The 21,281-nt window shown below is 34.4% G+C and overlaps 1 protein-coding gene across 2 annotated transcripts in view; it reads right to left on the bottom strand.

Annotated features, from left to right (window-relative positions):
• Positions 1-1,886: 1,886 nt before the first annotated feature.
• The window catches only part of prkcba (protein kinase C, beta a), a 43,240-nt gene continuing 23,845 nt past the window's right edge, over positions 1,887-21,281 (bottom strand). The window contains exons 6-17 of one of the 2 annotated variants that reach the window (XM_073843058.1): positions 18,846-19,002; positions 18,616-18,750; positions 18,429-18,525; positions 18,188-18,334; positions 16,302-16,475; positions 16,116-16,207; positions 15,348-15,410; positions 14,898-15,036; positions 14,736-14,816; positions 14,511-14,618; positions 14,288-14,428; positions 1,887-4,075 (exon numbers count right to left, since the gene is read on the bottom strand). In XM_073843058.1, coding sequence (XP_073699159.1) covers positions 3,923-4,075; positions 14,288-14,428; positions 14,511-14,618; positions 14,736-14,816; positions 14,898-15,036; positions 15,348-15,410; positions 16,116-16,207; positions 16,302-16,475; positions 18,188-18,334; positions 18,429-18,525; positions 18,616-18,750; positions 18,846-19,002 — 1,487 coding nt within the window. In that variant the 3' untranslated portion in view covers positions 1,887-3,922. Of the gene's footprint in view, positions 4,076-7,751; positions 8,971-14,287; positions 14,429-14,510; positions 14,619-14,735; positions 14,817-14,897; positions 15,037-15,347; positions 15,411-16,115; positions 16,208-16,301; positions 16,476-18,187; positions 18,335-18,428; positions 18,526-18,615; positions 18,751-18,845; positions 19,003-21,281 lie in introns of those variants that run through there. The other variant, XM_073843056.1, reaches the window with a different exon arrangement.

Genomic DNA, 21,281 nt, shown 5'->3' with positions numbered 1-21,281 from the left:
AGTAGGACAGGAACGTTAGTAAGGCTTGTCTTATCTGCACTCTTATGTGTTTATATTTTCATAAAACGTCCAGTTAAAGCAACTGTATGTAGTTTTGTCTATTTTCGCGACTTTGAAGCCCCCTAGAGTGAGTGGAATTCAATGTAAATATACCACTGTCATAATCACACTTGAATTTGTAAAGCAGTCTGGCTTTTTCACGATATTTCGTAACCTGTTCATCAAACTTAGGCTATATCTGCCCAAAACACATGATTGAGAGGAAAATGGAAAAAAAAGATGTCTCATTAAAAGTGAGTAAACCATCAGAATGATTTTGAAACTGATATTTTAAGATAAAACATACATACAATTGCTTTAAAATGACAGCTTTTCTATCTTTCCGGCTTTCGCATATTTGTAGTTCAGGCTACAGGTCTTAACGTTTAACCCTCCATATACACTATACAATAAATATTATACAATAACTTTATACATTATCCCCACTTTTCCAGTTGTCACCTCAGGAAAAGCAGATTATACTTATATTTTCACTGTTTACATGATCACACAATGTGTTTTGATTTGGAAGACTAGAATACTTATATTTCTATTTCATATATCTAATTACAAAATAAACCATAAACGAATAGAAATGTTCACACACCATAACCCTTACAAGGATCTATGCTACAACAGATCCAACCGTTACTGACACACTTGGTTAATAAGTTAACACCGAGTTAAAGAGCAAGGGCTCTACCAGGCATGCATAGGGTAGACTAAAACTCCTTGTGGAGTCTGTTTAACACAGACACATTGCACGTAACAAGCTCCCCGAACACTGCAGATTCCCCCACAGAAATGTATGGCACATTAGGGTTTCAGTCAAGACTGGTAGCTAAAGTTGTTGTTTTTCAGCTCATAGGTATCACATTGTTTGCAGCCAGTGATATGCATGGAACAACCCCTGATGCCAATTTAGTAAACAGCACTAATGCACTTTATCAAGAATTGCAACCGCATGCACTTGTCAACTGTTCAAGAATTACTTTTGTAGAAATGGTGACTCAATAGAAACCTAATACTTTATACACAGTGAAGGTTGAAAGTGCATTATTACATTTTCCAGTCAGCATTTGTAATTCTCATCACATTGCACATCAGGAGTCTGCATTATCATATGATAGCACTTCTTTGTGCCTAATTCATTATCCATTCCATATTTTGATTGTGTTATTTGATCATGTCATGCTTGCAGAAGTTTTCCTTCTCAAAGTGTTTTTAACCCTAAAATGTACGGTGGCCGAGAGAGGCCAACGCGCTGCAAACAAGAAAACACATGCAAACAGAAAAAACGACAACAAATTAAGAAAACATCTTCATCAGTTTGACAACACAGGCGCTGCAAATCCTCGCAACGCAAACACAAATACGGAAACGCGCTGCAAATTCTCACAACACAACCAAACTCAGAAACGCGCTGCGAACACACGAACGCGCTGCATATAGATCGGTCCACAACGGAAATGTTTCAGGGGGACCTCAAAAAGTGACGAACCCATCTGGGACCTGATTATTTTTTCAGTGGCTGTTGGTCAGAGCAGAGGTGTTATCGCCTTTTAGTGATAGTATAGTATCACTTAAAGGTGATAGTGATATAAATAATCAGGTAATATAGTGATATAAATAATCAGGTCCCAGATGAGTTCGTCACTTTTTGAGGTCCCCCTGAAACATTTCCGTTGTGGACAGTGCTATATGCAGCGCGTTTGTTAGTTTGCAGCGCCCTCGTGTGTTCGCAGCGCGTTTCTGAGTTTGGTTGTGTTGTGAGAATTTGCAGCGCGTTTCCGTATTTGTGTTTGCGTTGCGAGGATTTGCAGCGCCTGTGTTGTCAAACTGATGAAGATGTTTTCTTAATTTGTTGTCGTTTTTTTCTGTTTGCATGTGTTTTCTTGTTTGCAGCGCCTTGGCCTCTCTCGGCCACCGTAAAAATGGCTATTATGCCAGCTTCACTTTAAAAATCCAATTCCACCATGGGGAAAAATCATGCTTTTGTAAATCATAATTATGACATGAAGAGTCAAAATTGACATATTAAGACATGACATAAAAAGTAGAAATTGAGACAAAAAGTCATCATTTTTGAAAAAGTTAAAATTGTAAGATTAATAAAATAAAAATGAAAGTCACATTTCCATCTCAGAAATATGACTATTTATGTCATAATTACCTTTTTTACTCCGTAAATATGACTTGTGATATGTGTCATAACCACAAGATCACCGAATTCCCAGAGAAAATTACTAAAAAACTCAAAAAGCAAAATCAATGTGATGCTCTCACAATATTGATTTTAAGACTGTTTTTTAATATCAGATTTCTGCTGATCAGCAATATACCTAACATACTTAATAAACAAAATTATATGTAAAATGAAGGTAAACAATCAACTTATTTCTGGCACCTGGTTATGAACTGTTTTCAAGTAAAAATTGTCATATTCAAAACTTTATCCATGTGCTTCTGAGTTGCATGTAAATTATACAGTTGAAGTCCAAAGTTTACATACACCCTGTAGAATCTGCAAAAGGTTAATTATTTGACCAAAATACATGTTATTTTTTATTTAGAGAAATAAAAAAGATGTTTACATATAGTCCACAAGAGAAATTAATAGTTGAATTTATAATAATGACCCTGTTCAAAAGTTTACATACACTTGATTCTTAATACAGTGCTGTTCCCTTAATGACCCAGAGCTGTTTTTTTTTTGTCCTGAACAGTTAAACTGCCCACTGTTCTTCAGAAAAAACAAAATCTTCAGGTCCCACAGATTCTATGGTTTTTCAGTCTTTTTGTGTTTTGAACCATTTCCAACTGTATATGATGCTCCAGGAGGAAAAAAAATGCATTAAGAGCTGGGGGTGAAAACTTTTGAGCAAACAGGGGACTCGAGTTGTGAACAACTGGCACTAAACAAAAAACACAGCTGTGGATCATTCAAGTGTATGTAAAATTGTGAACAAAGTCATTTGTTTTCTCTTATGGACTATATGCAAACATCTTTTATGTGAAATATGTTATTTAGTTAAGTACTAAATAAAAAATAACATGTATTTTGTATGATCCCTCTTATTTTGGTAAAATAATTAACAGTTTGCAAATTCTACAAATTCTGTAAACTTTTGACTTCAATTGTAAATCAAGTCTGTTGCCTTGTGTATTTCCCTCAAGCTGTCATGATATAAATAATGAATGTTTAAGAGCATCTTATGAACAGAAGCCTTTTTGCTGGGAGCAAACTAAATGCCATATGGATATCATTATTTGCTGTAATGCAAATGCAAGCTTGTGCCGAGAATCTCAGACCAAGCTGAAAGATATCACCATTTGAATGAACATCTAGCAATAGATGCTTGAGGATATTTGCTTATATCACTTACTGATACACGTGAGCTTGACTTTGAATTGATACCAAACGATACTAATTGAAACCAGATTGGCTGAAGGTTGCGTAAGGCTTAATTAGCTCTGGAAAAAGCCATTAGTGCTGCATGTTGTCAGGCTAATTCATTTGGAAATGAGGGGCTGCAGGAAAAAAGCTGACTCAATCACTCAATCTATGGAGAGAACAGAAAGTGTAAAAGAAAGAGGTAGGATAATTCTCATGGAGATGAAAAGACAAGACATTCTCATGGAGACTATGAATACACTCTTTTATAACCGTTCTCTCTCCTCAAATTCAATTCAGAGTTTCTGAGGCCTTGGTTGAGACTGAGTATAATCCTGGTGTGGTTCTGAGCGAACCTGCTGGGTTTGTGCCTTTTTAAGTGAAGAGAGAGGACAATCAACATGGCACAGGGACAAAATAATGCTTTCTGGGTAATAAGACCGTCTCCTGCTCTTACACCTGTATGGAGCAATCGATTGGAGTTTGGTGTTAAACCTGAATGACAAACTCAGGGTTGGTGTAGGAGAAGCCTTGGAATTCATTTTGGTCCAGATTCATAATGAAGAGTTTATCTGTTGGCGTCAGCTCAACCGCCATCTTGGTGAACTCCTTGTCGAAATTACCTGTGTCACGACGATTTTTCTGAAAGAAAAGCAGAAAGGCAGTTATAAATGTGAGCTTGAAAATAATCACTTGCATAATGTTTCGCATACGTCACTAATTGTCTAAGTTATGACTAGTAGCCTGAACTCAAGGTGTTAAAGATCAAGGATTTCAAAGCTTTACATATTTTAAAAATTTGAACATTAGTTAATTTCTATGCATTTACTACTGTTCAAATTTTGAGGTTGGTAAGAGTTTTCGATTACCAAGTTTTTGATCGAAAAAACAGTAAAAACAATATTTTGAAATATTATTACAATTTAAAATAGCTGTTTTCTATTTGAATATATTTAAATATTTATTTTATTCCTGTGATGCAAAGCAAAATTTTTAGCAGCCATTACTACAGTCTTTAGAGTCACATGACATTGTGCTGCTTAATATTTGTCAGGATTCTGATGAATAAAAAGTAAAATAAAAATCTTTTTTAACATTATAGATGTTTTTACTGTCACTTTTGATCAATATAAGTGTCCTTGCTGAATAAAAGTATTTTTTTTTTTTTTTAAATCTTACCAAACCCAAATTTTTGAATGATGTGCACATTTTAACATTAATTTGTATAAATTAAGTTAATTACTGTATTATAAAAGAACAATGCATATTTATAAATAGACAAAATATTATTTTCAATACATTTTTTCAAAGTGTTACCACTTTTTTACCGAATTTACTTTTTACGTATTTAACAATTTTTCTTCTCTACAAAATGGGATCGACTTTTTATTTTTGGGATCGAAAAGCATCAACCACATCTTACAACTTTTCCATATCTTCAGTAGGTTTTTGTTTGCATGTTGCATTATGCATCACTTCAAAAGGACTACTATTATTCTAGTAGAAATGTAGGTAAAATTCGATTTCAAAGTCAACACAAAATTGCATTTGCAACCTATTTTTAATTTTTTTTTTATTTTACTTTCACAATGCGGCCTGTTTCTGTGGAAGCCTGTTTCTGCCACTGAATAAAAAATGAAAAAAGGTAATTGCGACCTTTTCTCACAATTCAGACTTTTTTCTTGCAATTGCGAGTTTACATTCTTGCAATTCAGACTTTTTTTTCAGAAATGATACAAACTCGCAATTCTGACTTTTTTAATCAGAATTGTGAGATATAAACTTGCAATTCTGAGAAATTAAGTCAGAATTGCGTGATATAAACTTAAAATTCTAACTTTTTTCTCAGAATTGCAAGTTACAAAGTCAGAAATATGAGATATAAACTCTTTTCCTTCTAAAAATTGGACTTTAAAACTCGCAATTGCGAGACAGAGTCAGAATTGTGAGACTTTTTTGAGCTTATATCTCACAATTGTGACTTTTTCTCAGAATTGCAAGTTACAAAGACAGAATTGCGAGATATAAACGAGGTCTTTCTCCCCTCAAAATTGGACTTTATTATTCCCAATTGCGAGTTTACATCTCACAATTCTGAGAAAAAAAGTCAAAATTGATCATTTTTATCTTGCAAATCTGACTTTATTCCTCACAATTGTGAGTTTAGATCTCACAATTCAATTGTATCACGTAATTTTGAGAAAAAAAAATTGTAAAAAAATTTGAATTGTGAGATAAAAAGTCCCTTTTTTATTTATATTTATGTTTCTGTGATAAGCATGATATTTAACAAGAAACAATTGAAATTGCAGATCTCCACAAGGTCTTGGTGAGCAGAAACAAGTTGATGATGAATTACTATTTGGAAAAATATGCCAAATCACTTGAAACGTGTATTAAGAAAGCAAATAGGATCCATTTGAATTTTATGTTGACTGTAAATCCAGACGTCTGTCATTATAATCACATATCAACTGTAAGACAACACGAAAAACATCACTAGATACTGAAAGTCAGAAACGGCGAAAGAGACCAAGAGGAAACTGATGAAGAGGAACCCACAGCTTGAAGTTCAGAATCAGAATCAGAAACTCAAGACAATGAAACTAACAGAACTACAGGTTTTGAGAGTCAGTCGACGAGGCCGAATCAAACCACAAATAACATGGAGGGACAGTACAGAGGAGAGCGGACTAGACCATAAACGTCTAAAACACCCATGAGAATGAGATGAACATTTGGACACTGAAGTCCAGCCACCAACTGGAGACAAACAGCTCAAAGTTCTGCCAAACACACAAACCAGGAACAGAGAGAGACACCAAATGCCCTTTCATTCAAGACAGAAGGACAATCAAGACAAAGTCCTACCTTCTTCTCAAGAACAAGGGCCTTGGAGAGAAGCACTTCTTGAGAGTCTTGTCCCTGTACCTACTCAATAACTGTGCCATCATGTCCCATGAGACCGAGGAAGCCAATGTACAATTTACACACACATACACACACTCACAAAACACTCGTTTGTTCTTATATGGATCTGCTGTTTGCCGACGGATATGTTTTTGGTTACACTATGATAAAAATTAAGCATGCGTATGAATTCAGAAGAGTTTGTTGATTGATGATTTTTAAGACTAATCAGTTAATGCAATTGCATTGTGGAGATTGTTTTTAATATACTCAGAATGGATAATCGTATACTTCAAAATCTGAGGTTATTAAGTTTTTATTTTTTTGTTGAAAGAAATTAATGCTTTTATTCACCAAGGATGCATTAAATTGATCAAAAGTGACAATGACAATAAAAATGACAAGAACAGCATTTATCTATAATATTTTGTAACATGTATATGTAAAATAAAAAAATTCAAATAAATGCTGTTCTTTTGAAGTTTCTATTAATCAAAGATTTCAGTTTCCACAAAAAAAAAAAAAAAAAAAAAAAATTCAATACTGATAGTAAAAAATCTTTCTTGAGCACTAAATCAGCATATTTGAATGATATCTGAAGTATTATGTGATGGTAAAGACTGGAATAATAATGCTAAAAATTCAGCTTTGCATCACAGGAATAAATTACATTTTAAAACAGAAAACAGTTACTTTAAATTGTAATAATATTTCCCAATATTAATGTTTTTACAGTTTTTTTGATCAAATAAATGCAACTTTGGTGAGCATAAGAGACTACTTTAAAAATCGTACTGATCATCTTATATTGTTTTATAACGACCACATGTGACCCTGGACCGTCAAATTTTTGTGTAAATAATAAATACGCTTTCCACTGATGTATGGTTGGTTAGGATATGACAATATTTGGCCGAGATACAACTATTTGAAAATCTGGAATCCAAGGGTGCAAAAAAAAAAAAATCTAAATATTGAGAAAATTGCTTTTAAAGTTGTTCAAATGAAGTCCTTAGCAAAGCATATTACTAATCAAAAATTAGGTTTTGATATATTTACGGTAGAAAATGTATAAAATATCTTCATGGAACATGATCTTTACTTAATATCCTAATGATTTCTGGCATAAAAGATAAATTGATCATTTTGGGCCACACAATGTATTTTGGCTATCGCGACTTAAAACTGGTTTTGTCGTCCAGGGTCACATATAAGCCAATATTTACTGTATGCTAACGTGAATTTTGCATTGTTTAGGTTGCCTAGGTTTACATATATTTACCAGAAAAATTAAAAAATCCTAGTAAATATTATTAACTATATTTAACATATTCTAAAATAGCAGTATTCAGAGACTACGTTTCGGCACGGTTTGTGTATGCAAGAATAAACACAGAAGGAAAATATACAGACATACAGAAATCATTAATATATTCCAAATACATATTCATATATTTTCCTTCGTAGAAACAGTCTGTCCACAGTTTCACAGTAATTTGATCCAAACACTGCCAGGCACAGGTAACAAGTCAAAAATGTCATACATCACAGATTTGGCAGAATAATGACATGAAAGATATGTTCTCATAAGTAGTTACAACATCATCGTTATGTCTGGTATTAAGTTGCTGTAGTCACGTCACTATCATTTCCAGTTGGTTTAAGGATGTGGTTATGAGGATCCAAGCAGCACTGGTTGGAAAACTACAAGTTGCATGACCAATTCCTAAACTTTAATCTCTGACTTGGCACAGTTTCACACAAACACACGTACGACACCCAACCGAAAAAAGCACTAAAATGGGGTGACCCAGTAAACATCCTGATCAATAAGCGGTAAATGGTTCATCTGAATCGCACGGTTTGTGTGCGCGAATGTGTGACGGGGAGGAAGATAGATTTGGCAGCTATATATTTAATATTCTAAAGATATGTTTCATCACAATGAGTGAATCTCACAAAACCTCCAGGGCATGTCTAGATCACATTTGACCCCAAAATGAGAAGAAAAATAATAAGAAACATATCTATAATAGATAAAATGAAGCGTCTTTTTAAAACCATTACAGTCTTTTTGCATTGTGACATCAAATGTATATAATATTTATATACTTATTATTTTATTATTTAGGGGTAAAATGTGACCAGGACACTGGATTTATCCAGATTTTCTTGTTTTGTTTATTTTTTTTTGAACCTGTAACACTATAGTCCATGATATACAAGCATCAAATAGTCAAAATCTCGCAAAGCTGCCACACATTCACTCTTTATAGGTTCATTTACAAAGTTAGTCAATCTCTTTCCTTGATCCTATTAATCAAAAAATAAGCAGGAAGGAACAATATGAATTGAAATTACCTCCATTCCTCCATCAATCTGGTTGAACGCTCTCATTGGCTCATTCTGACTATGTCAATTTCAAGATCTGTAATCTCATTGGTCCCTATTTTGTGCTTGGCTAAAACTGGCTACTTGGATTTCACAGATGCAAAATTTGGATTAATGTATGAGAAGCCCTGAAATTCTTCTTGGTCCAGGTTTTGAATCACTTCCTGGTCAGGAGGGGTCAGGACGGGAGGATGGCGGGTGAAAAAACGATCAAAGTTCTCTGCGTCTCGACCGCACTGTGGAGAAGACGAGAGAAGAGAGATGTGGGATGGGAAAATGAAGGCACGGCGTGAGCAAACAAATAAGGATTTAATGACAAATGGAAGCTTCAAATGTAAAAAGTGTGAAAATAGTAACAGTACTTATATAGCAACAGTCTTAATTGAGTGAATGTGTAATGATAGAAAATGATGAGCACATAACTACATTGCAGAAGTTAAATTAACAATCTCAAACACCTTTCTGCTCTCGTTTGAGCATTGCATGCACATCATTTTCTGTGTAGGAAACATATTTCTGATGCTGCTAAAAGTCAACACATAAAAAACCTGTTTGTTTTCAGGTGATGAAGGTGCAGCATTCAGAAAAATGTCATCTGTGGAATTGGACAATTCCAAGTGTTCAAGAAAAAGTGAGAGGGTGAGGAGTAGTGTTTGTGAGAAAATAATAAAGGATCTGTATTCAAAACACTTACCTGTCAAAGAGATCTTTTTAAGGGGTCATAAACTGAGAAACCAAAATTCCTTTGATTCTTTGACATATAAGGGGTGATTGTGCCATAAAAACATCCTGTAAATTTCAGAACTCCAAACTTTCTCGTTAGTCTAAAATCAGCTTATACTGAATCTAGTCCAGTAGTGGTATGTGCCACATGACCCCGTTCATTTAATATTTAAAGGGAAGACTTGTGTGGCCTGATATAATGTAAATTATGTATCTTATTTGTAGTAGAAACCCCATGAAAGTTGTTTGTTATTTAAAAGGCACAATATGTAAGTTCTAGCCCCTAGAGGGCACATATTCAAAACATAAGAAACAAAGGCGTAGTTTGATAGTGTGCAATCATGGGAGTTGTTGTCTTCATCCCCACAGCCGATGCAATCCGACGGGAGGTCCATGGACGAGCTAAAGTGTAAGATTTATTAAGTTCACTCTAGTATGAAGCTAGCCTGGAAAAAATCCAGACCCTAATCTATTAAGATTAAGGGTCTGGCATCGAGCAATGAAAAGGGCCTAACTCGAGGGGCGGCACCAAGCATGCATTTGAAACTCTCACTGCACGCAATTGGATAACGCCACGACCAATCACAAATTCAGTAAGCCCCATTCGCTTAGCTACCAGCGGAGCTAACTGATAGATTAAACTCTTGCTGTATCCAGTCGGCAAAACAACAAAAACGTCCTTCTTGCAAAGGAACGATTCGAGCGCGGTTTTCTGTTCCTCTTTTATATGAAAAGCCAAGGCTAACTCATTCATTGTAGCGGCCAAAGCCGTTTCAAACAACTGGTGTTCATCTGTACTGCCCTCCAAAGGCAAAGTGCAGTAACTACGCCAACACTGAAACTGAGAAAAATGCCTTTAAAGTTTTTACGTCAGCTAGTCAAACATGTTGACACTCTTGTTTCTCTGAAACACTCTCATTTCTCTGGGACAAAACTGAACCAGGAGACTTTGCCACAAGACAAAACAGTGGTCACAAAGTCCATTTTAAGCCTTAACTCAATTTTGACCAAATGCGTAGTTACTGTGGTTTGCCTTTGGAGGGCAGTGTAGCCATCTTTCAATGTTTACTAAATGATTCCGGACGTCGCAGCTCTGTCGTCATCAGTTTAGCTCGCCTCTGGCCCGCCTACATCAGATACACCGATTTGATTGGTTCCCAGAACTGCTTACGTAATGCAGTAACGTGCATCATTGCTCGATGCCAGAGTGTCTTGCAGAGACAATTCAAATTGTGCTCTCGCGAGACCTCTGGATTTCCAGAGTAGTATGAAGCAGGACCGGGCTGAAAGTTATGGAAGTGATACGAGGACGCTTGAGCGATTGTGAGCTTTTATTATGCCACAGTCAAACTCTTCTGCCTTTCTGGTCATGCGTATGTAGAAAAAGCAGCACTGTTTTATTATACTAGATGTATTTGAGTGTGTTAAAAGTTCCGTTATAAAGCTACTCTGTGCCTTCACCACCAAAATGCATGACATATTAAAGCGTTTTTTGATGTTTCCATGTTTTCTACAAAATAAAACCAGAAAATCGAGGGTGTATGATATCATTGGCAGGTGACGAAATAACACAATCTGTTACACTAGTTAAAATTGCTTATTTTAATTTAAAAAATGGCTTTAAAAAATCCACATTGTTTTATACAAATTTTGGACTATGCAGGCACTCTGTGAGTTACTGGCGCTACCTGTTGCTAATTTTTACCGTGACACAATTCTGAAAATAAAACACTGATACGATGACCACAGCTATTGAAAGAGCTTACAGGTGGCAATGGATATAAGCATAGGCTTAAATCAAAAACCATACCATCAATTTTTTCCCACAAGGAGTCTAAATGCCCCCGGATATCCTGAGAAATCTGCACTGAGACACTCCTTCAGTGGCAGCGGCGTCATGACAAGCATCAGGATGTTTACGCCCTGCCAGGTTGGCATCTAGCGTTTCTTGTCTCTGCCGTTTGTAAGCTCTTTCAGTAGCTGTGGTCGACTAAAAGCCTCAAAGGCATCAGGGCTAAAGTAGAGAGAATAAAGAAGTGGGTCTTTAGGAAGTTTTATTCATCCACAGGCATTTTCCCATTCTTTTCTCCTCTTCTTATCGCTAGAAAAACAGTGAAGACTTACATTGCTTCTCTTGTTGCCCTTCAACATAAAAACTACACCCAAAAGCTGCACAATGTAGAATTGTATTGTATTTTATTTTCTGTGTTGTTGCGGTAAAAATAGCAACAGGTAATGCCAGTAGCTCACCAAGTACAACCATTTTACATCATCAAAATAATGGCAGATCCACAATTTAGATTTTTAAGGTAACGTAAATCTTTCATGAGTTTTCTACTACATATTTTAGTAAAATACATCATTTATGTTATCAAGCCATACAAGTCTTAATACCCAGGATCCCTTTAAATGTTTATTCTTTGAACTCACCTCACACATCCTGAATGCAGAATTATGTGGTGGCGGGGCTTACTAAAACTGGCCAATCAGGCCACAGTCAAATACATTATTAGAAATATATGCTCAGACTTTAGGGCAAAGAATGAAATGACGATCTAACCTTAATCTGAATCAGGCAACACTGTTAAATGGAGATCTATACATGGATAAAGAATTCTAAATAAATCAAATAAATAAATCAAACATGGTAAAATACTTAAATGCAATCTCTGCAGGGGCTTAGGAGTGATCCGAAAAAATGGGAGATGCATTAAAAATCCCATCAGCTTCTCTTCACATGTACACCATGATTTCTAATGCCTAGTTGCCATGGATACACTCATATGAAATACCATTTGAAACCTTAAAAACAATCACTTTAGCTTTGTTTCTATTTGTGTTGAAAGATTTCTATTTGAAGTAAAGGCTGCTCTTTTAAAATTTGTTAAAAAAAAATGTAAAAACAAAGAATCCTGAAAAAAACTAATCTAGGAAAGCAGCACAACTGTTTTCAACACTGAAGAAAAGTTTCACGAGCAGCAAATCAGCTTATTAAAAAGGACCATCTGACATGGTAGACTCAAATAATGATGCTGAAAACTCAGATTTGCATCACAGAAATAAATTACATTTTTAAATATATTCAAATAGAAAACTCTTATTTTAAATTTTAATAATTAAAAAAAAAAAATCGTAATTTTTTTTGATCAAATAAGTGTTGTCTTGGTAAACATGAGACTACTTCTTTAAAAAACATTACTGAACAATATATATAATCAAATATGACTTTTCTTCTGTTGTTCAGCGGTACAGTGCACATGCAGTGCCAGGCACAGCTTGGCTCATGAATATGAATTAATTTAAGTGATGCAGATGCTGACATTGGATTACCATTAATCACTTGCACATTGTTCAGCCAAAGCAGCTGGTTTGTTCTGAAACAGCATATGTATTATTTCATCACTGAAAATTGTGCTGTATGCCTTTAGAAAATACAATATAGATATTTTTGTGTGGTTTAAGTGTCATTAATACATTTTTGGGTCACTGTATATCCACATCCTGAATCAATCAACCCGCAAAATCCACACATTAAAAATGCTTCAAGTCTTAAAATACTCCACTGTTGTTTTCTGAAGTATTTCTGTGTCTTAATCAGAAAGCAAACCTTCACTGCCTCACATATCTGTGTTTTCATATTCTTTGTGGTTTAACAGCCGAGCATGAAGTGACGCTTTACTTCCTGCACTGAGCAGTTTGGAACCACAGCATCTTGGCCACATACACACCAAATCATCTCTGAATATTAGACACTTAAAGGAGAAGTTCACTTCCAGAACAAAAATGTACAGATAATGTAGTCACCCCCTTGTCATCCAAGATGTTAATGTCTTTCTTTCTTCAGTCGTAAATAAATTATGTTATTTTATCAAATATTGGACTTCTATGGTGCCCCGAGTTTTAAGTTCCAAAATGCAGTTCAAATGCAGCTTCAAACGATCCCAAATGCGGTTGTAAACAATCCCAGCCAAAGAAGAAGGGTCTTATATAGCGAAACGATTGGTTATTATAATTTTTTTTAAATTACAGTTTATATACTTTTTAACCTCAAATACTCATCTTGTCTGGTTCAAGACAGTTAGGGTATGTTGAAAAACTACCATCTCATTTTCTCCCTCAACTTCAAAAACTCCTACAATGCTGTTCTACCTTTTTTGTTGCGGGTGTTTGATCGTCTTTGCATGTTCACTTTGCAAACACTGGGTTTTGATTTCGAAATGATTTTTGAAGTTGAGGGAGAAACTAAAATGAGTTTTTTGACATACCTTAACTGTCTTAAATTGAAAAAACCTTTAAATACAATTTATATACTTTTTAACCTCAAATGCTCGTCTTGTTAAACTAAGTTTTTTTTTCAGTTCAACACAGTTAGGGCATGTCGAAAAACTCCCATCTTATTTTCTCTCTTAACTTCAAAAATCAATTAAAAAAAAAAATCACCCTAAATTGCTGCAGAAGTACCAGCCCAGTGTTTGCAAAGTTAACATGCAAAGAAGATCAAACACCCTTAACAAAAAAGGTAAAACAGCGATGTAGGACGATTTTGAAGTTGAGGGAGAAAATTAGATGGGAGTTTTTCGACATACCCTAACTGTCTTGAACCAGGGAAAAAACTGAGTTCAGGCAGAGCAAGACAAGGTCAACATTTGAGGTTAAAAAGTATAGAAATTGCAATTAACAAAAGAAAAATAACTGATCGTTTCACTACATAAGGAAGTCCAAACTCAGGGCACCATAAAAGTGTAGTATATGGAGAAAATAAATGTTTTCCTCAAAAAATAATTCTTTATGACTGAAAAAAAAAACACACACAGCTGCATTATTACTTACTGCTTTGGGTTTGAAGGGAGGTTGAACTTCCTTGTTCTGCAGTTTTTCCCAGTCCATGTAGCGGAAGAAAGCGTGTTCCTTAATATCTCGCTCTCCCTCCGGTCCACAGCCCAGACGCTTTCCTGGATGCTTGGTCATCAGCTGCAAAGACATAACAGTGTCTGTTAGTGTAAGCAAGCATAGACAAGAATGTATAAAGTGTGTATTTGTGTGTGTCGCCTACCCCCTTGCATATGGCCACTGCTTCTTTGGACATGGATTTCGGGTAAGACACATGATGCTCCATGATAGACTGGAAAAGCTCATCTTCATCCTCACCATCAAAAGGAGGCTAAAGAAGAGGAAGCACACTGGCATCACACATTTTTTGCATCTATCACAATTACTTCTGAAAATAGCTCATCCAATCCAAATTTAGACCTGGAATGATAAGGTAGTGTTAGATTACCTGCCCTGCCAGCATTTCATACAAGAGAACTCCATAAGCCCACCAGTCGACAGACTTGCCATATGGTTGATATGCAATGATCTGTAACACAGGAGAGCATATATATGCCTTGTACGCACTAACACATACATACACATAACACATGCACGTATTCACACACACCTCTGGGGCAATGTAGTCTGGAGTGCCACAGAAAGTTTTGGTTGTGGCCCCATCATACATGTTTTCTTTGCACATGCCAAAATCTGCAACCTTAATGTGGCCTTCAGCATCCAACATCACATTATCCAGCTTGAGATCTCTATACAAACCCAGAAAACAAATTCACATGCACATATTAGTAAATATTTGCTTGATTCTTTACTAAACAATGTAATGCATCATGAAATACAAAATGAAATTTCACTATTTTGGTAGTATTCATAATTAGTTGACTAAATTAACTGGAGGGACAATTTACATCACAGTGGAATATTGACAAATATTATTATTAATGCATTTACTTTGTGCATTATTTTTATAATATACTGTTAAATTCTGCAATTGTTGCATTTAATGCTTAGTTACTTTTATGCTTAGATTTTAGGGTACATTCACAAACAAACATTTCACCTGTAAATAATGCCTTTTGAATGAAGAAAGAACAAGCCGATGGCAATTTCTGCAGCATAGAACCTAAAAAAAAAAACAGAATTAAAACCACTTAAATTACTGATCTGACTTATGAATAAAACTAAATAACCCAAATTGATAACTACAATGTTAGCTTTTAAAAAATGGCAAAAAATCGTAATATTTAAAATATTACAAAAATGTAAAAAAAAATAAATAAAAAATAATATATATATATATATATATATATATATATATATATATATATATATATATATATATATATAAGCAAAAAAATATATTTTGTACTGCTTTTGAAAGAATTTTAAATAAAAATATTTCACAATATTACAGTTTATATTTAAAAGTTTTTTCTTTTATTTAGTTAGTTATTTTAAATATAAAAATAAATAACTAAATATATATATATATATATATATATATATATATATAAATAACTAAATATATAAATATATATAAATATATAAATAAATGTATATAAATAAAAGCAAATTTTGAAAGAAATTGTAATACTGTGAAATATTTTTATTTAAAATAACTATTTTCTATTTTAATATATTTTAAAATGTAATTTATTCCTGTGATGGCAAAGCTGAATTTCCAGCAGCCGTTGTCCAGTTTTAAAACAATAATTTAAAATATTTTTTTGTGCAATAAATAATTAAATGTATAATTTTAACATTTAAAAAAATCTTATTTAATTAATTTTGTCATGTTTTGTGCTCATTTTTAGGAGTCAATACATACACAGCATGGGGTTCCTTAAATTTTCCCACTTGTTGTATTTGATACATCAAATCTCCACCGTTGATATACTCCATCACAAAGTAAAGACGGTCCTACAAACAACAACAGTGCAATTGATCACTGGTGTATAATGCGTTTTTCATGTGAATGTGAATCTGCTCAGTACAGAGAGAGCATGATATGTACCATGGTCTGAAAGCACGAGTGAAGGTGGGTGAGGAAGGGCGGTTTGCCAGAGAGAGCAAGAACTCTTTTCTCCACCATAGTGCATTCCACATCATCATCCTGAATGACCACATCCTTCTTCAAGATCTTCACTGCGTACAGCTCATCTGAGCCTTTACGTTCGGCGAGCATCACCTAGAGAAAGACAGATTAAAGGAGAACATGATTATTGTGATAATGAAATGGTGATTACAATATTTGAATAATTATTTATTATTTAAATTTAAAAACTATATATTTTGGATGAAATCCGAGAGCTTTCTGACCCTGCATAGACAACAATGCAACTACCACGTTCAAGGCCCATAAAAGTAGTAAAGACATCATTAAAATAGTCAAGGTGACATCAGTGGTTTAACCTTTATGTTATGAAGCTACGAGAATACTTTTTGTGCGCAAAGAAAACAAAAATAACGACTTTAGTCAAAAATTTCTTCTACTCCGTGTCTTCAACATGCCTTCATGTGAGTAGCATGACGTATGACACAGAAAGCAAAGAAATTGTTGAATAAAGTTGTTATTTTTGTTTTCTTTATGTACAAAAAAATCACATGGACTATTTTAACAATGTTCTGACTACCTTTCTGGGCCTTGAACATGGTAGAAGCGTTGCTCTCCGTAGGGTCTAAAAGCTCTCAAATTTATTCAAAAATATCTTTGTGTTCCGAAGATGAACAAAGGTCTTACAGGTTTGGAATGACATGAAGGTTACCCTTTAAAATGACATTAAATAAAGCCTAAAAATAACTGTTTTGTTAAATATTTCATATGGATTTCATTAATGAATAAATCACCTGTTAAGAAGATCTTTTTGAATTGTTTACTGATAAATGTAAGTATAATGAGTGTAATAAGATTTTTTTGGTTCAATTTCTGACTATTCAACCACTCTTCAAATATAACCTTTTAGAGGAAGTTTTTATGAACACTAACCATTTTTGAAAGCCTTTTTATAAATACTAAACATGTTTGAAAGTCTCTTATGCTCATGATGGTTGAATGTTCATAGTTCATAGTCAAAATGTTGTCATTAATCACTTACCCCCATGTCGTTCCAAAACACACAAAAAGTACTCTTGTATTCTTGAACCACTGAGTCACAGACTATTTTAACAATGCTCTGACTAACCTTCTGCATTGCTGTTTATGTAGGGACTAAAAGCTCTTAAATTTGATCAAAAATATCCTAATTTGTGTTTAGAATATGAACAAAGGTCTTATGGGTTTGGAATGACCCATAAGATTAGGAACTACACTCCCATTCCGGCGTAATAGTCAAGGAAGTTTGCTGCCGTAATATGGCCGAAGCAGGAGCAGTAATACCACGCAGCACATGTGCAAATGCTAACCTAGCTGGGAACTAATTTCAGGCGCCACGTGATATTATTCCACCTGCTTCGGCCATATTACTGCAACAAACTTCCTTGACTATTACGCCGGAATGGGAGTGTAGTTCCTGATCTTATCGGCTTAGAAAATAAGCTTTGCATTTTCCTCCTACAGAATAACTACAGAAGAGTCAAGTTTTAGATAGGACAAATATCGAAACTCGTTGGTCATTTTTGAACGCTATTGGTCTAATAGGATTCAATTATCTATGCTAAGCTATGCTAAAAGTGATATCGCCAGAACAGGAGAATGGCTGAATGGATTTCAAAACGGTAAAACTCAACTTATTAACTCGGGGGGAGTTGGAGAATGAGCCTATTTCCAAAAAAAGTGGAGAGTTCCTTTAAAAACTGCATTTAATCTTAAGTAATATGTTAGCTTTGGCAGACCTTATACTAACACAACTGTGTGTGTGTAAATGAGGATGTGTACATGAATGAATGAATGTAGTGTCCTACCTTGCCAAAGCTGCCTTTGCCCAGCACCATGACGAAGTTGAAGTCTGACAGCTTCATGCGGTCTTGGTTGCCATTGGCATCGTATTTGGAGATGTCATTCTTTGAAGAGCCATCTGTATTCTTGGTGCCAGGGCCAATCTTGGCTCTCTAGAGAGTTGAAAAAAATGTCAATAAAAATCAGAAAACTGTCAGAAAGAGAAAAAGCTACAAGTTCAGAAATCAAAAGGCACATGAATTTCACCTCAAATTTCTGCCTCAGTTCTTCATTGCCCTCCTCTCCATCTGGTGGAACTGGAACGTTGAAATACTCCCCTTCCTCTTGGCCCAGCAGCTTAAACCTGCAATCCAAACAGATGAAGATGATGGTCTCAATCCTCGAGCACTGAGGTCTAATGCGTAGGCGGTATCTTGTATCCAGTAATGCTTACCATCCGTCAACACCTAGTTTCTGCAGCTCAGAGATGCCAAAAGACATCGACCCCATGAAGTCATTTCTGCTGGTCAGATCCCAATCCCACACCTCCACTGACAAACGCCTATCTTTATCTGTATCTTTGAGGTTACTATGGTAACACGAAGATAGAGACAGACATTGCTCATGTGAAACATCCACACAAATGAATGCACTTGACTGCAGAAACATTTATTTGCCACTTACAAGCTGAAGTGTTCGTCCCAGGTAGGATTGAGGGAGCACTTGATGGTTTTGGTCTTCTGCTTGCTCTCGTTCTTTGGGTCTGGAATTAATTTAAGCTTCACGTATGGATCCGACAGGCCGTTTGGATCCATTGGCACCAAGTTACGAGCCTCCTTGACTATCAATTAAAATACAGAAAGTATCATTTTAAAACCAATGAATGAAGTATTAGTCACTACCAGTCAAAAGATTTTGAATGGTTTTTAAAGACATTTCTTCTGCTCACCAAGCCTGCTTTTTTATAAAAAAGTACAGCAAAAACAGTAAGATTTTAAAATATTTGTACTATTTCAAACAACTGTTTTCTATTTGAATATATTTTAAAATGTAATTTATTCCTGTGATTTTAAAGCTGAATTTAGCATCATTACTCCAGTCACATGATCCTTCAGAAATCTAATATTCTGATTTGCTGTTTGAAATTTATAATATTTAATTCAAAATAAAAATTATTTTTTCAGGTTTCTTTGATGAAGAACATCATTTATCTGTAATAGAAATCTTTTGTAACATTATAAATGTCTTAACATCACTTTGGATCAATTGATATTTTTTAAATATATTCCAATAGAAAGCAGTTCTTTTAAATAGTCAAAATATGTAACAATATTACAGTTTTTACAGTATTTTCAAATAAATTCGGGCTTGGTGAGCAGAACCTTTTTTAAAAACATTAAAAATCCCTGCTATTGAAATAATTGATAACATATTGATTTAGCTTTTACTTTTATATGTTCAGTTTTAATTTTAAGTTTTAGCTATTTTTTGTTTAATAGTTTTAGTTCTCTTAAATATTTTTATTTAATATTATTTTATTCTAATTTAATTTAATAACTTACATTTAAAAAATATATATATATATAAAACTAACATTCCTAAAACTGAAATGTAAATAAATTCAGGCAAAAAAGAAAATTTTAAACAACAATAACTAATAAAAAAATGACTATAAGTTAAAAACTTTCCTTGTCAAATAATCAAAATAAAACAAAGTTTACGTTTTCATAAAATATTTATTTAAGCTTTATTTCAATTATTTGTGGTGTTTGTCCACTAGGTGGATGCTAAGGTTCGTTTTTACGTGAGTTTTTAAGCTCTTGTGGGGGTTACTATATTTTAACAATGTCATCAGTAGATCCAGTCTAAAAAATCTTGTACGTTTGCTATAAATGAACAGCAAAGTGTATAAAGTGTCTATCTATATACTCAGCCCTCTAAACGTAGCTGTAGAGAGCTGATGGATGGGTGAGCTGGTGTGTGGGTGTGTGTGAATGGGATGTGGGGCGATCGTTGGCGGATTGATCTCATGTTTCCAGAGGATGCAGTTTCTGCCCGAGGCAAAAAGAGCTGAGAAAAACACAGACTCGTTTAGAACACTTTGCTGCTGAGATGTGTATGTGTGTGTAAGTGTGTGTATTTTAAACCAAGTAATAGAAACATTTTTCATGAAGACAACTTCCATTTTTTTTATCGAATTTGCCAAACAAACACTTAGAAATCCTCTCTAAGCCCAAAACATGCTAACATCACCATTATTGCAACATTTCCATTCAATACTCTTGTTGTACTGATTTGCATGCTTAGCTGAAAGTTTCAGCTAGAAAAGCAGTTTGCTTTCTGCCCTGCTGATATATTATATATCCCACAACAGCACTAACATGTACAATGAACACCGACTACATTTGCTTATAATGTTACATATTCAAAACCAGCACAGCTGTGGGTTGTCTACCTTCTGAACAAAACCACTCCAGTCTTTGTGCTCAAGTCCATAAAGTTAGTAAATTATTATCAGAGGATTTGTTTGAGAAAGCCATCGAACAATTAAAATAGCGCAAATAACACATTCAAACCGGCATTGAGCATTTTTAGGTGTGTACTTCTTGAAAACCAATAAAACCTTTATCTATCCATGTCGGGACCTTAGCATAACCTTTTGTAGTTTCAGGGTTTTCAGTTAACCAATCCTGTTATTTGCATAGTAATATCTTAAATGAACTGATTTTAAACAAGACAAATTATTTAATATCAGTATTCCTATTTTTATAGTTTAAATCACTCCTCAAAATAAAACAGTATTAAAGCATGTCAACATGTCAACTCATGTTAAACTAGTCTAAATTGGTTTTAGCTGGTTTTCAGCTGAACAAGGTTGCATTCAGTTATATTAAAGACCAGCTGGTTTCATAGCCTGACCATCAAAAAAAAAAAAAAAAAAAAAAAAAAACGTAAAAAGCGGCCGGAATTCTTCTAAAACCAGCTCAAATGTATCACACTGTAAAAAATGACTGATTTTAATGGTAAAATACAGTAAAAATGCTACAGTAAAATTGGTTAACAGTAAGCTCCCCTACTATATATGGTGAAAAACTGTATTACACTACATGTAATTTTACG

The sequence above is a fragment of the Garra rufa genome, chromosome 6 (assembly GCF_049309525.1).
Source record: "Garra rufa chromosome 6, GarRuf1.0, whole genome shotgun sequence".
In the NCBI taxonomy this organism is placed as follows: domain Eukaryota; kingdom Metazoa; phylum Chordata; class Actinopteri; order Cypriniformes; family Cyprinidae; genus Garra; species Garra rufa.
This window is presented reverse-complemented; position numbering and strand designations above follow the sequence as displayed.